Source organism: Corylus avellana, chromosome 2, assembly GCF_965113065.1.
Source record: "Corylus avellana chromosome 2, dhCorAvel1.hap1.2, whole genome shotgun sequence".
Taxonomy (NCBI): Eukaryota; Viridiplantae; Streptophyta; class Magnoliopsida; order Fagales; family Betulaceae; genus Corylus; species Corylus avellana.
In genome coordinates this window covers 46,180,389-46,197,994 of record NC_142491.1, presented here as the reverse complement: position 1 = coordinate 46,197,994, position 17,606 = coordinate 46,180,389, and the positions used below count along the sequence as shown (strand labels likewise).

Sequence of the window (17,606 nt, the reverse complement as noted above, 5' to 3'; positions counted from 1 at the left end):
CACACAAAATAAAGGGTTAAAAAAATATCGTGGGCAAATGCTAGGAGAGAATTATAATAATTACTGCCCAGCATTAGATAAGGAGGAGGTGATTCATATATACGGCTATTGAAAATGAAAGTTTGACATAGCAGTATAGGCTTTGGTACCAACAAAAATGAATTTCACCAAAACAAAGAGATGGACTTGAAGAACATTAGTGGTAATCTCTAGGAAGTTACCAGTGTTGCAATTGAAATTCAAAGCTTAGCTGTATATGTGACAAATAATTGTTGGGTGGTCCCTCTTATGTGGGACCAATCCCATGGGCTACAAAATAAGCCCTTTGTTTTGTAGTATAAAGTAACACACGGTGCGTGTGTTTTTTTTAAAAAACAAAAAAATTTACATAATCACTTCGATTAGATATAGGAGGACCATTTGTGGTCTAATTTTGATGAAATTTTAGTATGATATATGTTTTTGGCGATAAATAACTAATATTAATAGTTGGATTTCTTCTTCAATTGCTTGGTTGCTCATACCTAATGTTTAGAGTGACAAATTTATGAATAATCCAAGAATACATGTATTCTTGAAGTGTTGGTAGACTTTAAATATTTCTCTAAATAAAATATTATAAACTTACTATTGTTGATAGTGAAAGATTTAACTGTATTAGGTCCTATATATGATTTTTCTTTTCGCATTAGAGAAAGTTTATACGTAAAAAATCTTGGTGTCTTGCTTAATTGTAAGTTGCTTGATTATTTTTCGGTGAGTTTATTTTTTATGCTAATTTGACTATTTAATTTGCAAAAAATAACGATAGATTTCGCAATGTGTTTAAAATTGGTATTCAACGCGCATATATAACAAAATCTACAATCACCGAGCATTCACAAAGAAGAAATTAATAATAGATTTTTTTTTTTTCCTGCCCATATTTCGCCATTAACTGTGCTGAAACCCATTACCCATTGCCTCCATAAAATGGCCTACTATGGTCCTAGACCCAACCGGTCGATTTACACTAAAGTTGCATACTTGCATTGGATTGGTGGCACAAAATCCTAACCACAGTATTAGTTTCGGTCCACTTAACAGGAGCCACCATGTCTTTGTCGGTGAGATGCTTTCGAAACATCTCCTATAATAAGTTATCCCATAAAGCACACGAGGCCGAGATTTAGAAATCTCTTATTTTGATGAATAAGTTATGGCCCAAAGGAAAACAGAACAATAACAATAATAATAATAAACAAAAGAAAGAAACACTCTTTAACCTTTTTTTTTTTTTTTTTTCAAATATAGGTTGATTTGGCTCTTATAATGTCCAGAACAATTTTCTTTCGAGTCTGTTTTGGCTTCAGAACAATATTTAGATCTAAATACATGTATGCAAACTCGGGATTTATCATGTCGACCTCTTTCTTCTAATAACGAATATTAGAAGCTCTTTTTTTGGTATTGTTGTTTCATCTTTTTGTTAGTATTGAAATCAAGAATTAAAGACACTGGAAGCTTTTTTTTATCTTTTTTTTCATTGTCATTGATAATTTAGTTTCCATCTTTTATATTTGTAATATGTTCTTAATACGTTTCGCCTATATATTACCTTGAAAAAAAGTTGAAACTGTTCAGCGCAAATTTATTTTTTTTTTTTAAAGAGTTCAGCGTAAAATTGAATTGTTAAAAGAAAGTGAAGGCCCTGAAGCGAGTGGAACAGGAAAAGGAAAAGTTGTGGCAGCCATGCGTCCAAAGGACCAAAAGTGAAACTGGTCATGAATTCCGATTGGGGTTAGTTGGCATTTGGCCTTTTCTGCACATTTCTCTATGAAAGACAGCCGAGCTTTACCAGTTGTCTGTTGATGGTCGGACAAAAGAAAAAAGTATTGATTCCCCTACCTGAATGATTGAAATTACTTTTTTTATAATATAATAATTGAGAACCTTTATAGAATCTTCTTTTAACAAATATTTTTTTTGACGTTAAAAACTTTTAATTAATTTCTTTGCCCGATCACCTCATTTTAGTCATTGAAAATGGCTAAGTTATCCCTGAGTCGGAATGGGATAACCGAAATTAATTTGGTTGATAAAATGTGATGAGGACATTAAATTGATCTTCCCTGAGTCAGGTACCATCTTTAGTATAATTTGAAACTTAAATAAAAAAATAAAATAAAAAATAAAAATTTAGGTACTAAAAGAAGTTATTAATCCATTTTTTTTTTATTCTGGTTGAGGACATTAATTACGCATTTTGTCCTTCAACGATCACGCATGTTGTATGACTTCAGCCACAATGACGTCAATCAGCAAATTAATTGCTCAACAACTTACGCATACATATCTCAATCAAGCGGTGTCTATGGTAAATAGTTTGAAAAGGCGAAAAAAAAATCCTTTATCTCAATCAAGGGTGTTTATGGTAAATCGTTTGAATAGGGAAAAAAAATCCTTTATCTAATCAAGGGGTGTTTATGGTAAATACTTTGAAAACTAAAAATTAAAAAATTAAAAAAAAAAAAAAAAAAAAGAAGAAGAAAGATTGATGTGATATACAATAAGGAAAGAAATTTTCTTCAAATCAACCAAAAGAAAATATCCTCTAATCCATTTAAAAGAGTAATGTTATAAGTCTTCTTAAAATTATCTTAAGGTCCTTATAAATGTGATGTGACTTTAAAATTTACCGTTAAATTTAAGATGTGGTGTATTAAACTTTAATTTATTGATAATTTTAAAAATCACATCATATTTGGAATGACTCCAAGAGGACTCTAGGAAGACTTATAGCATTACTCTATTTAAAATAGTGTCAAGTGTCTATAAACATTTAAAATGCACATTAAATTTAGTCTAAATTAATAACGTTAAGAATTTAATGTGCATTTTAAATGTTTATAGACACTTGATACTATTTTAAATGGGTTGAAGGATATTTTTTTTAATTGGCCATGAAAAATTTACAATATAGCATAATGTACTATTTTAAATGGGTTGGAGGATATTTCCTTTACTTCGACCTACTTCAATAGGTGACAAATGTCTTCTCTCACATATTTTTTTAATATTTTTAACAACTCACAAATGTTGAGTGACACTTGTCAACTATTAAAGTAGGTTAAAAAAAATTTCATTTGAACTAGTTTAAAGGAAATTTGTATCCTTTTTTTTAAGCCTTACACTACCACTTTTAATTGGCTGGGTTGACGTTGCAATAAATTAAAGTTTCTTAGGTAGGTGATTGATGTGTGCTAAATATTGCATATTTGGAACCCTTAATTAACTTTTGTTAATACTTTAGTTGTGTTATAATCTAATGCTCTGGGTTAGTTCAGTGTTTTGTAGGTTGTTAAGGGAAAACTGCAAGTTTTATATGGAAATTGCTATTTTTGGAAAGAAGCTGTCAATAGGCCTACGATCGAGCGCAGAACAACGCTCAAGCGCAGATGCGCTCGAGTGCAGATGCGCCCAATCCAAAGCACATTGCGCGTGCATGCCTGTGCAGCAAGGGAAACTTATGTGCTCAAGTGCGCTTGATCGCACCAAGTTTGCAATCGAGCGCACTTGTCTGATCTAGCAGTGAGTTTAATTCTAATTTAACTTGTAAATCCTAGTTTTAGGCCTTTAAATAGAGAAATCGTCATATTACTTTAGGGAGGCTACGAATTATGAGATTTTAGAGGAAAAATAAGAGAATTTTAGGGTTTCTTAGCTTTTGGATCTCAAGTTTGTAATTCTATATTTGTAAGTACTCAATTTTTATTATGAATTTCATTGATTTTGTTTCATCTTCCAATAACATAAGAGGCTAAACCCTCAAGCCTCAATTATAATTAGCAATTTGATTTCATGTATGTAGTGTTTCATAATTTAATGATTTACTTGCCATATTGTTTTACTTCTAATCAATTGGATTGAATGATTCTTAGATATCTTTTGTGATTCAAAGATACACTTGATGATTTTAAATAATTCAATACAATTGATTGCTTGATTTTATTTGTTAAAAATTAGATTTTCGTTGTTTTTGACCTGCATTCACAGGATAAAGCCCTAAAACTGCATTAAACTCTTATTTTTTCGAGTGATATTTACAATATAATATGCTTCTATTTATAAGAGAATTATGTTGAATATAAATAGACTTCTACTTTATTAAAGTTTGTTAAGTGATAGTCTTTAGCTATAATTAAACTTCAACTATAACTCAATTATAATTTTAAAGTATGACTAAATGATATTTTCTAACTCTTGGGGCGGCATCCATCATCTTTGGGATGGTATTTATTTTTTTAGCACGTGGGATATTGTGCGAGCAAAAGTGAAAGAGGGCATGACTTCCGATTGGGGTTAGTTGGCATTTGGCCTTTTCCGCACATTTCTCTATGAAAGACAGCCGAGCTTCACCTGTTGTCTGTTGATGGTCGGACAAAATAAAAGTGTTGATTCCCAAAACTGAATGATTGAAATTACTTTTTGTATTATATAATAATTGAGAAACTTTATAAAATCTTCTTTTAACTCGTAATCGTTTTGACGGTAAAAGTTTAGAAACTTTTAATTAATGGTATGAATTTTTTAATTTCTTTTAATTATTCAATTTTATTTTAACTTTTTGTTAAATTTTGTTAAAATTTTTTAAATACTTATTTTTTAAAATAAAAAATTACAAAAATGTAACAAAAATATTGCAAAGATTTTTTTAAAAAAATAATTGCGTGAATCTTTACAATTTTTATTTTTCTTCTTTTTTTTAAAAAAAAAAAAACATTAGCATTTTTGAAATGTTGACAAGATTTCATGAAAAATTTTAGCAGAATTGGATAATTAAAAGAAATTAAAAGTTCGATATCCTTAATCGAAAGTATTTTAGCTTTATGAGGTACTTTCAAAATGCGTGAAGTTCGTAAAAAGCTTTGTGAAGTTTCCTCTAAGTAAGCTAAGTAATTAAAAAAAAAAAAAAAAACATGAGATATGATTTGTTTAGCAAAAAGGCATGACAACTTTTTTTTTTTTTTTTTTTTTTTAAATTACACTTTACCTCCCAAAGTTTGGGGAAGTTTTTCAACTCGACCTCCAAGGTTTTAATTTTGGCAATGTACCTCCCAAACTTCCAATTTTTTGCAATTTGACCAATATTATCTCAAAATTTTCATATTGCCCATAATTTTTATTTTTTATTAAAAAAAAAAATTGGGGGTGCAAAAATGGCGAGATGACCCCCCAAAAAAAAGAGAGAATGCATCAAATAAGTGCATTAGATAAACCTAACAATAAACCCCAAACCATCCTCATCAAGAAAGGTAAACAGAAAATAAAAGAGAATGCATTAAATAAATGACGCAGCCTTATAACTTCTTGGTTAAACCAAGAAACTTGGCCACCAAAAGAGGTAGTTTGAAAAGGTGCCCCAAAAATGGAGCAACCAAGAAAACTGTTGCAGCACACCCGAATGATAGTTACAACAACAACAACAAAGAAAAAACTGATGAGAAATTATTCAAAGCCTACGGAAGAAAATTTCAGCACATATATACAAGAAAAAACAATAAAATTACAAGAAATAAACCCACAAAACAGCAATGCCAACGGAGGAGAAGGCGAAGTAAATCCGGCCAATGCCAACAACGCACCGGCGCGAAAACTTAGGTGATTTTTAATGGTGCTCTAAAATTTAAATTGCTTTTATACTTGTCAAAAATAAAAAGCAGCTTTTGTTAAAAAACAAAAAAGGAGAAGGCATCTACCATAGACAAAGGGTACAATTCCTCACAAAAAAAATTGTGTCGTTTTACAAAAGTTTTGGACAATTTGATGCAACCTTGTTCAATTCTGTGACCGCACTAGGAATCAAAAACAAAAGTGATTGAAGCCTACTATACTTGAGCCCTACGTACAGACTTCAAATCGCATTTCTTTCTCAAGCCACGAGCCACTTCACCCACATCTCTTATTAATCAACAGATTCATCACATCACCATGTAATTAATGTTTTCACTATAATTTTGTTTCAATGATAATTTTTAAAGTCATATCAGGTTTAAGAGAATTTTAAGAAGATAAAAAGATAATACCTAACATTACTCTTAGCAATTATATTTCCACCTACTGAACTTTAGCAATTCTCCAATTCTTGGTCCTCTAGATTTTTCTTTGCACTTCTGCGTTGAACAAACACAAATCAGGAACACTTCAAAAAGACGCAAATAATTAAAATAAATAAATAAATAAAAACAATCTTCTAAAAATTTATATTTCAAATTTTTTGTAACGCCCTTGCCCGCCCCTACTATATATGTCACTGACTATCTTCTAATATTGACAAGTGGTAGATTCATTTAAAAGCTTCTAATTATAGCATATATTTTTAATGATGGAGAACATTTCAAATCAAGGTCATTTTATGTACCCATCCTTAAGGTTAAACTCTAAACTCGTGCAACACATTCCTATCACACGAATCAGATAAGTCAAGACTTCACCAAGAGACATAGCCTCAAAGAATTATTTGCACCAAAAGAAATTTAAACCCTAAACCTGATAAAGTTAACCACCAAAGCCAACCCTTCGAGATTATTCGACAATAATATTGTACTTGAAATGGGTTGATCATGATCCCCACGAGCAGGGACGTAGGGATGGGGGACTGGCATAGGCCATGACTCCCCCCCCCCCCCCCCCCCCCCCCCACCTCAATTCCCAAGAACAACAAATTTTTAAGGTAAAAAAAAAAAAAAATTGTAAGTTACTCGCCTTTAGTAACAACAAAATATTTTGACCCCTCCCATAATTATTTATGGCTCCGTTCCTACCTACGAGTTGATTACTTCTGTTATAAAGATAAATAGTACTGCCATTTTGGTAGAGGGCATTGCGCATTTTGTCCTCCATCGATCACGCATGGTCTATGACTTCAGCCACAATGACGTCAATTAGCAGATTGCACAACAACTTACGGATGTATATCTCAATCACCTTGACTCCATCCCCGTAATATATATTGCAAGGTCGTGGTTTTTGTCAATTAGCAAATTTATTGCACAACAACTTATTTGGAGTATTACTCGTGCATTCACACTAAATATTAATTGTAGATACAAACACAAAGCTTTCAAAGAGAAATACTACAACTTTCAATACGTTCTAACTACTCCTCACAAACTCGACAACAAGGACCTTTCGCTCGGCATCTTCAAGACTTCAACCTACAAAATGCTTAATCCAACAATTCATTAGACTTGTTAATTTGTAAAACACTGAGATGTTTTACAAGCAAAACAGTAACTGTATAAGTCAACATACAACTTTGTAAATTATCATGAAATTTGTTATGCATTGAGCCTCAAGTATTAAAACGTACTCCGTAAACTTTGATAATTGAGTATGTCAGGAATTTTGCAAAATTGACAAGTGTTATTTCTATTATTATGCCAATAGTAAAAAAAATTATTTATTTTAAAATAGGCTAAGCATAATTTTAAGGACAATTCACAATATATATATTAAAGGGTTAAATACTAAAAAGCCCCTTAGTGGTTGAACTCTTTAATTTTTGCCCCCTAGGTTTTTATTTTTATCACATGAAGTATCTGTGATTTTCATAAAGATGGAGATGATACCTTTGTTAAAATTCCGTTCAAAACTTAACAGAACGCTACATCAACACCAATCAAATGTCGCCACGTGTCATATAATTACTTTTTTGTTTTTTTTTTTAAATTAAAAAAAATTATATTTTTTCAAAAAAAAAATAATAATAAAAAATTTGAGGGTGACCACGGCCGGATAGGGGTGGCCGAGCCACCCCAAGCAGCCCAAGGGGGTGGCCGAAACCACCCCCAAAGCACATATCAGAGGATAAAAAAGCCAGCAAGGTAGTGGATGTTCAAGACATAAAGCACATATCCGAGGATAAAAAATTGATTGGATATGAAATGGAGAAGATCATAGATGACTGGAATGTCCAAAGAGATGTTTTTAATCAACAAAGAGGATCCAGCCAGTGACCTCCTGAAGAACAACAGCAACATGAAGATGATGAAGAGTTTGATCTGGAAGATGATGAAGACTTTGATCAGAATCTGGAACGATTGCTATCCAAAGCATAATGGCAAGTGTACCCGTACTCGTAGGAGCTTGATAAAAGGCTCAGGTCTCTCCATACTTGAGAGTAAAAGTTCAGGGGCAAGGATGGTCTCTGAGAATGCCATCCTTATTTCACTTCGATACAAAAGCATGTCCTCCTCGTTTTGTTCCAGATGGGAAGAATGCTCATGAGTGCCCTGGGCTTGCTTCTTTTGTGATTATGCATTCTGTTTGCAGAAACGAGATTTAATATGTACATTTGAATGAGTGTCAAGAAGTAAAATCATGAACAATGGCTTCTTGGCCTGCTTGGGGGTGGCCAAGCCACCTCCATCCGGCCGTGGGGTGGCTCGCCACCCCCAAACCGGCCAGATGGGCCATCTCCAAATGGCCACCTCCAAAATTTTTAATTTTTTTTCTTTTCTTTTTTTGAAAAAATATTATTTTTTAATTATTTTTAATATTTTTTTAAAAAATTATATGACACGTGACGACATTTGATTGGTGCTGACATAGTATTCCGTTAAGTTTTGGACGAAATTTTCACGAAAGTACTATCTCTGTTTTCATGAAAACCATAAATACTTCCTATTATAAAAATGAAAACCTAAAGGGCAAAAAAATAAAGAGTTTAAATCCTATGGAACTTTTTAGTATTTAACCCTATATTAAATAGGGGAAGAGTATAATGGCCGGATCAAAGATTCAAAACACCGAAAAATGGGTGGACTTCTCAACAACATCTTACATCTATAAGATCTAGACGAAAATAACGGTACAACATTACAAACAAATCATAGGAAATTAATAGGACAAAACAGTGACTCGGGCTTTTAAAAAAAGCCGTAAAAAGCAATTACAAAAGTAAAAAAATAAAAATAAAAACGAACGTATATGAACCCTCGTTACTACAACAACCACTCTAAAAAAGCTCGAAGAAGAAAGACACTGTTACTTTGATTGAGAGTGGAGATACTTATTACTATATATTGTGTGTAATACCGACGCGAGGGAGTTAAAAACCGGGTTTGAACCCGTCCATTTTGAATTGATGAAAGGCTTGAGGGATAGACTATGTATGGAAGATATTGCACCGTACAGTCCTAAAATCCTACTATAAATTCCCTTTCCGCAACTCTTTGCTTTGTTCAAAACCAGGTCTCGCTCTTTCAGTCGCTCGATCGACTTTATAAGGTTCGATTCACACTTATATAAGTATATATTCTCTCTCTCTAAAGAACTACATATTTAATTAGTTGTTTTTATTGTTTGCTCTTATTATATTTAGTATATGTAATTCTGATAATCTCTTATGCTGTACTGCAGCTTCACAGTGAAATGTTTTTGCTTCTGCACAGAAAAAATTATTATTATTATTATTATTATTATTTTCTTGGAATTTTGTAGGCTACATAGTTTGGAGGTTGAGGCCACTCATATGACACATCCGCTTCCTTAATTGTTATCTTTGGCGCCAAGTGTGCTAAAACCTTCATGTTATTTTCTTTTCCTCCATTATCTAGTACTTCATTGCTAGAAGGGAACACGAAGTATGAACCAGAAGAAATGCTGAAATAAAAGAAAATCAAAGTGCTGAAATAACAGAACTGGTTCTGGCTCAGGTCAGAGATCTGTCGAGTCTATGCAGTTTTTCTTTCTTTCTAATTTATTTATTTTTAATTTTTGTGAGCGCTGTAGTTTTTTTCTATCTTATACAATATTCTATTTGAATGTGGAACTTATGATACAACGAATGGATATAGACAAATGCTAATGCTACAACGTACGTACGACTCCGTTTACTTCTATATCAATGAAGAGGAACTGATATTTACTTTTAAAATAAGGTGAAGTTTTTCTTTTTTAATTTTTTTTTCCTTCTTATAATCATATAAGTAAAGGGTTACTAGGATCTAAACACCAAAAAAAGAAGGTGGCTCTTCAACAATAAATACAAAACAAAAATAACAGTGCAGAAAAACACACAAATTAAATAATAAAAAATAGGCCAAACAAATGTCCCATCTATTTTGTTTTTTTGGTTTTTGTGGGCTTTTGTCTACCCTTGGCCCTATAGTTTTATCTTGTAGACTTGTGCCACCTCTTTATCAGCTCCAGATCTGGATATTGATGTGTCTTTTCCACTTCCGCTTCTTCCTGTGGTTGTTGCATTTTCAAAGAAGGGGTTATAATACCCCTATTTGTGGCCCTTTTGCCTTAGTAGGTGAAGGTTAACTTAATCAAGGTAGGGAATTTTTTACTTTTTATCTTTTCAATTTTTTTATTTAATAATTTTTAGGAAAAACTTCAATTACATCATGAATTGTCATCAATTTTACAATCTCTCTCCTAAAGTTCAAAACCTTTTAATTTAGTTTATCAAACTTTAAATTTTTTTCAATGTCCTCCATCCATTAGGATTTTTTGTTAAATCTTAACAAAATTCCCAAAATACCATTTTTATAGAAAAAATATTTAAATATTTTTGCAAAGATTGACGCATGGTTATTTTGGCAAATACCGTTAAATTTGGATCAACGCCTTAATCTTTGCAATTTTTTCATTTATTTTTCTAAAACAAATGGGGGTATTTTCAGAAAAGTAAACAGGGTGGTGAGATTGCAAACAAGAAAAAGATGAATACACTAAATTGAAAAAAATTGAACTTAATGGGAGACATTGTAAACGTAATGACAATTCAAGAAGGTTAAGTAAAGTTTCTCCTAATTTTTATTTCTTAACTTCCCACCTGCTGGATATATTTAAATGTTTGATAATGAAATTATTTTTTTGGGTTCCTTTTATTAATTAAATATCTATCTAATGTCTGGAATTGTTTTCTCGGTCTTACCATTTCTATTGAAAATGAAATTGTTAGAAGTAAATTTTTTTTTTAAAAAAAAACTTTCTTTTTCATTATCATGTCTTTAATTATGCTGACCAGTTTTACAGTGAAATTATTTATGCTTCTGCCCTGGAAAAATACCTATGGTGTACAATATGGGGAGGTTGCACTTAGAATAGATGAAAAATGGTACTGTGTCTAATCAATTCTCCATTTTTTAGGAATTACCAGAATTCAGCTTTTTGTGACACTAAAAGAAGTTCGTGGGGTCTATTAATCTTTGGAGGTTGATTCTTCATCTTGGAGGTCAGATATGAGTCGGGAGAGGTTAGCAACTTAGCATGCAGCTTCTCAATTCTTCTAATCTTCTTCCTATGAGCTAATTAACTATCTATATAGTTTTTTTTTTTTTTCTTCAATATGGAGGGAGGGGGAGGGGGAATGGGAGAGTACTCACAATTAGGGTGGGCAACCTAACAAAAGACCGAAAATAATCCAAATAATGGCCCAACAAGCAAAGAACGAAGAATGTCAGAAATAGGTAAAAAAATGACCCAAAAAAAAAACACGGCCACAAAGGCGCCAAATAGAGACAAAGCAAAGGGATCTGAAAAGAGCCCTCACAATAAATGAAGTAGCAAGGCATGCACCGGAAAAAGGTTGAATGGAGCCAAAAACAGTCTCCATCGAAAAATAATAAACCCAAGAGCACGAGGACGAAGGCTGCGTTTGAGATTGTAATTTTGTAAGAATAATTAATATTTTTAAAAGATATTACAAAAAACGTAAAATGTTTGGCATTGCGATTTAAAAAGCCCTTAATTTAAAATAGAAAAAAAAAATGCGATTTCTATAAGTAGGTTAGATGTTGTTTATTTGAAAAAGCATAAATTTAAACTAAAATTACGATTTCGCATAACAAATATTTGATATTAAAAAAAATAAAATAACTTTTTAGCATATTTTACCAAAAGCTTTTACGATTTTTAAAACACAACTTTTTAAATCGCATTTACCAAAATCACAATCTCAAACTGAAACCCACACAAAACAACAAAAAACCGAAGGCAAATACTAAAAAAAAAACAACAAAAAAGACCGATGGATGGCGAGACAAATCGAGTAGGGCGAGACGAAGGCAAGTGCAGTGGAGGCACTGGCTGGCGCATGATTCCACACATCGGTGCGTGGGGTCACCCAGTGGCATGTGGAAGGATGACTTGGTCGCGAAGAACAGCAGGAGATAGATGATGGACCAAGGAAGACGCTGGTGGGGCGCATGGGAGGCTAAGATAGACAGAGGAGATGAGATCGGGCTTCGAAAAACCACAATTTAGGCACCAACATAGACCCATGCGAAGACCATCGGAGGATGGTTGATGGCAATAAAGATGGCCAGAGGACAAGGAAGAAGAATTGGAAAGGGAGCGAAACTATTTGGATTAAGTTTACAAACCAATATCCAAATAAACAGACATTCATAAAATAGAAAATAGAAAGAACAAAAGACAAGATGAATTATAATACTTTAATATTGAAGATAAATATCAAACTTCTACTTGCTTCTTCTTACTTAATCTAACCTACATGATATCCTTATATAAGGATTTCTTCCATATGAACACAAATATTACATAACATACAAAAGTCAATAAAAGCAACTCATTAAATTGCTACATCTTAAAGTATAAATACATTGCGGCTAACTTACTACTAAAAGTCCAATAAAGTTGCTACATATTAAATATCTTCTGACTTCTAAGACAATGCATAATTTACTAAACTAATTAAAGTAAACGAAAGCTGCGCCGAAATGCTAGAAAAATTAGAAGGGAACGTGTACAGCTTGCTTTCTTTGACTTTGCATTTTTATTTGCATTTCCAACACGCCCCCTCAAATCAAAATGCCTTCATGCCAAGCATTTCACATAACATGTTGACGGGTTCAACTGGCAGTGGCTTCATGAAGATATCAGCCACTTGATCCTTGGTATTACAATACTCAAGTTCAATTGTCTTCTGCTTCACATGGTCCCTCAGAAAATGATACCTGGTATCAATATGCTTGCTCCTTCCATGTTGCACAGGATTCTTTGAGAGCTTGATTGCTGACTTGTTGTCTACATGAATCACAATAGATTTTTCTTGTGGGTGATTCAGTGACTCCAAAAGATTTCTTAACTATATATGGCTTCACAGGAGAAGAAATTGCTACATACTCTGCTTCACATGAGGACAAAGCTAAAATTGCCTGCTTTCTTGATGTCCAAGAAAAAGCGGTTGAACCAAGATAGAACACGTGATCAGTTGTGCTTTTTCTCTCATTTTGGTCCTCCCTAGTCACTATCAAATTAACCAACTAATTTTGCATTTTCACCATAAGTATAGAAAATGCCAAAATTGAGAGCAGCTTTAATATACCTTAGAATCCTCTTTGCAGTTAGCCAATGAGATTCGCTTGGTGTCTCCATATACCGACTTACGAGTCCAACGCCATATAGTATGTTAAGCCTTGTCATTGTCAAATATCTCAGGCTTCCGACGAGACTCTTGTACAGGGTTGAATCAAAGGCTTTTCTTCTCCTTCTTTTGACAGCTTCAGTCCTGTTGCGACAGGAGTGTTAACGGCATTGCAGTTATCCATCTTGAACTTTCCCAATATCTCTCTCATGTATTTCTTTTGAGAGATAAATATTCCACCATTTTCTTGCTTCACTTCAATTCCAAGAAAATATGACATCAATCCATTGTCAGTCATTTCAAACTCTTTGAACATGGACTTCTTAAACTCTGCAAACATCTTTTCACTACTACCAGTGAAAAACATATCATCCACATATAGACAAAGTATCATAAATTCTCCTTTGTTGTCAGTCTTCATGTAGACAGAGTGCTCATATGGACATTTTATAAATACATTTTGTTGAAGATAATCATTAATACGAGCATTCCAAGCTCGTGGTGCTTGCTTTAGGTCATACAAAGCCTTCTTCAAACAATACACCTTATCTTCTTCTCCTTGTACAATAGAACCTTCTGGTTGTTCCACGTACACTTCTTCCTCAAGGACTCTATCAAGGAAAGCTGATTTGACATTTAGTTGGTATATCTTCCAACTATGATGAGCTACAAGTGAGATCAACGGTCTCACTGAGTCAAGTCAAGCAGCTGGCGCAAAGACTTCTTCATAGTCAATTCCATACTTCTGTTTGTAGCCTCTAGCTACAAGCCTTGCCTTGTATCGATCAACGTTTCCATCTGCAGTTCGCTTGATCTTGTACACCCACTTAACACCGATCGTTTTCTTCGTTGGTAGAGTGTCGATAACTCCCATGTGTCATTCTTTTGAATCGCATGGATTTCTTCTTCCATTGCTGATCTCCAACAATCTTCTTCAACAGCTTCTTGAAAGGTTAAAGGCTCATGATTTGCGTAGAAACAAAAAAAGATTTGTTTCTTCTTCTTCTGAACGTTCATAGACATCCCAAAGACTTCCCATCTTGATAGGAGTTGGAATTCCATTGTTACAATTGTCACTGGAAGATGAAGACCCAGATGTAGGACTTCTGTGTATTGAAGAGGGTGAAATAGGTTGAGGAGATGTTGTTGGGGTAGACGATGTCACAACTGGCGTTTGCTCTTCAGATTCATCTGAGACAGCATTTTCTTCGCTCGCCTCTTTACTTACTGCTCCAATTCCATGTTTTTTCTTTGTTGATGATAACATCTCTACTAACCACTACTTTATTTGTTAGTGGGTTATAGAGATTGTATGCTTTTGACACCTCACTGTAGCCAACAAAGATACACTTTTCACCTCGATCATCAAGCTTCCTTCACCTCGATCACTGCAACACTAGGTTTGTATCCATTCCATGCTTCTTGAGTGTCATGTTTTTTACACTCTTTGTTGGGAACCTATTTAGCAAATACACCGAGCATGCTATAGCTTCCGCCCATAATTGCTTCGACAATCCTTTCTCTTTTAGCATGGATCTCGTCATGTCAAGGATAGTGCGATTCTTCCTTTCCACTATCCCATTTTGTTATGGGGTATAGGCTGCAGTGAGTTGATGTCTAATTCCATTCTCTCTGCAAAAATTTTGAAATGCATTTGAGGTGTACTTACCCCCTCGATTAGATCTGACAGCTACAAGCTTGCAATTACTCTCCTCTTCGGCGAGCGCCTTAAAGTTCTTGAAAACAACTAAGGCTAAAGATTTCTCCTTGAGAAAATAAACCCATGATTTTCTGCTGAAATCATCTATGAAGGTAATGAAGTATTTGTTACCTCCAAATGATATGAGATCCAACGGCCCACAAATATCAGTGTGCACCAACTGCAGTGGTGCTTTCACCCTCCATGCTATACCATTTGGAAAAGAGAGTCGAGATTGCTTACCAAGTACACATCCTTCACAAACATGGTTTGCTGAATCAATTTGTGGTAGACCATGCACCCTTCTATCAGAGGATAATAGCCTTTGGCCATTAAAGTAAAGATGGACAAAGCATAAATGCCACCACCATGACTCGTTTTTAATGAGTCCAATGAGGCATTTCTCGATCTTCGTATTCAAGTTCAAAGGAAACATATGGTTCTTGGTCATTTGAACACATGCAATGAGCCTTCCACTTGTATCTCTTAGAGAGAGAGGATTATTCTCCATGTGTACAGTATATCCCTTCTCGAGAAGTTGGCCAATACTTAGGATATTGCTCTTCATACTTGGGACATAGTAAACATCAGAGATTAATTCTTCCTTGCCATTTTTTTTTGGAAGATCCGGACTTTTCATCTTCCTTCAACTGCAAGTTTTGAGGAATCTCCAAGGCTCACGTTTCCGCAAACTCCTTCTTTGAGTTCAACAAAAGTTTATTTTTTTCCACACATATTATTGCTTACACCAGAGTCAAGGTACCAAACATCATGTTGACCACTGGAATCATTGTGTGCCAATAAGAGAGTAGAATTCTTACTCTCACTGCTTGATGCTTTAGCAAGGTTGACATGACCATCATTCTTGTACAAACATTCTGAGGCATAATGTCCGTATTTTTCACAGTTGTAACATTGGACATTCTGCTTTCGTTGATCAGAGAAATTTCTCCTTTTTTGAGACGGACCACGATCATTTGTATTACCGCGTCCTCGACCTCGACCTTGACCACGGTAGTTGGCACCGCCACGTCTCGAATTCCATTGTCCACGACCTCCCTTTGGTTTGTCAAAATTTAATTTTGACTCCAAAGCTTGCTTAAGAGATGTGAAGGCTGCATTCTTCAGAATGACTTGTTCATGAACTCGGAGAGATCCTAGCAGCTCCTCTGCACTTATAGTCTCCAAGTCTTTTGATTCCTCAATTTCCGTCACCACATGCTCAAATTTGGGTGTGAGGGATCGAAGTATCTTTTCCATGACACGAACATCTTCAAGTTTTTCGTCATTTCTCTTCATTTCATTCACGATTACAAGTAATCGAGAATAATAATCAGAGATATTTTCTCCTTCATTCATATGGGCAGATTCAAATTCAGGCCTTAATGATTGAAGGTGAATTCTCTTCACTCGATCAACACCTTTGAAAATTGTATTCAAGGTGTCCCATGCTGATTTGCTCGTTGCCGCTTTAGCGACCTTCTCAAACATTGAATCATCAAATCCTTGATAAAGGAGACCACCGGAGGATGGCTGATGGCAACAGAGATGGCCAGAGAACAAGGAAGAAGAATTGGAAAAGGAGCAAAACATGCACCCGAAAGCTACTGGTAAAGGAGGAAAGCCAACAAAAGCAATGAAAACCTAAAGAAAAGAGAAAAAGAGAAAAAGGAAGAAACAAGGGAGGAAGAAAGGCGTGGAAAGAAAAGGGAAGGGAGGAGTATGCAGACAAGTTCCGTAACTCCTCGCGAGAAAAAGAGAAAAAAGGAAGAAACAAGAGAGGAAGAAAGGCGTGGAAAGAAAAGGGAAGGGAGGAGTATGCAGACAAGCTCTGTAACTCCTCCCTTAGAGCCACTCACGAAGGAGGGGAAATGTCTCACCAGGAGGGAGACGGCAAAGGAAAAAACCTAAGCTTTTTTTTTTGGAGATTCTCTCTTCAAACAAGAGAGAGAAGCAACTATGTATATGGTTACCTTCACATTCATATGGCCGGGCTCCGTTGTAAACGTTTTTGTTTTAATACTATTCATCTTACTTTTTCATTTTTCTAATATTTTCTTACTTTTTACATCACATCAATTATTTTTTATTACTATTTAAATAAAAAAAATACTACAAAACAATTTTTTTTTTTTTTTTTTTTCATATTAAACGTTCTTACCTTTTTAAAAAAAGAAATTTCTTACTTTTTTTTACATAAAACAATTTTTGATAGAGTATCGAACTAAAATAGTTTAACAAACGCACCCATGATAATTATCATTGTCAACACTTTCCAGTTTTCACTGATTCTGTATGGCTGAACCTGAATGCACCATTATGGCATCTTACAAAGTATATTTTTGCGAAAACAGAAAAGAATAGCAAAAATATTATTTTTTTTATAAGAGAAAAAAAAATGTTACAGAGTAATTCATTAAATTCAAAGAATAGTTGATTTCTAACCTATGATGATGGTTGAGTGGATCAAATTATAATTAAACTTCCACAAAATTTTTTGCTACAACTCCAAAGAATGTGAGCTGT

At 34.0% G+C, this 17,606-nt stretch overlaps 1 protein-coding gene across 1 annotated transcript; it reads right to left on the bottom strand.

Annotated features, from left to right (window-relative positions):
* Window positions 1-13,451: 13,451 nt before the first annotated feature.
* Window positions 13,452-17,065, bottom strand: LOC148587797 (uncharacterized). Its single transcript, XM_088512829.1, has 4 exons — window positions 17,054-17,065; window positions 15,828-16,724; window positions 15,051-15,642; window positions 13,452-14,047 (listed from the first exon to the last, which is right to left on the bottom strand). The coding sequence occupies exons 1-4, from the start codon at window positions 17,063-17,065 to the stop codon at window positions 13,452-13,454; spliced, it is 2,097 nt and encodes a 698-aa protein (XP_088368955.1).
* Between the last annotated feature and the right edge of the window lie 541 nt (window positions 17,066-17,606).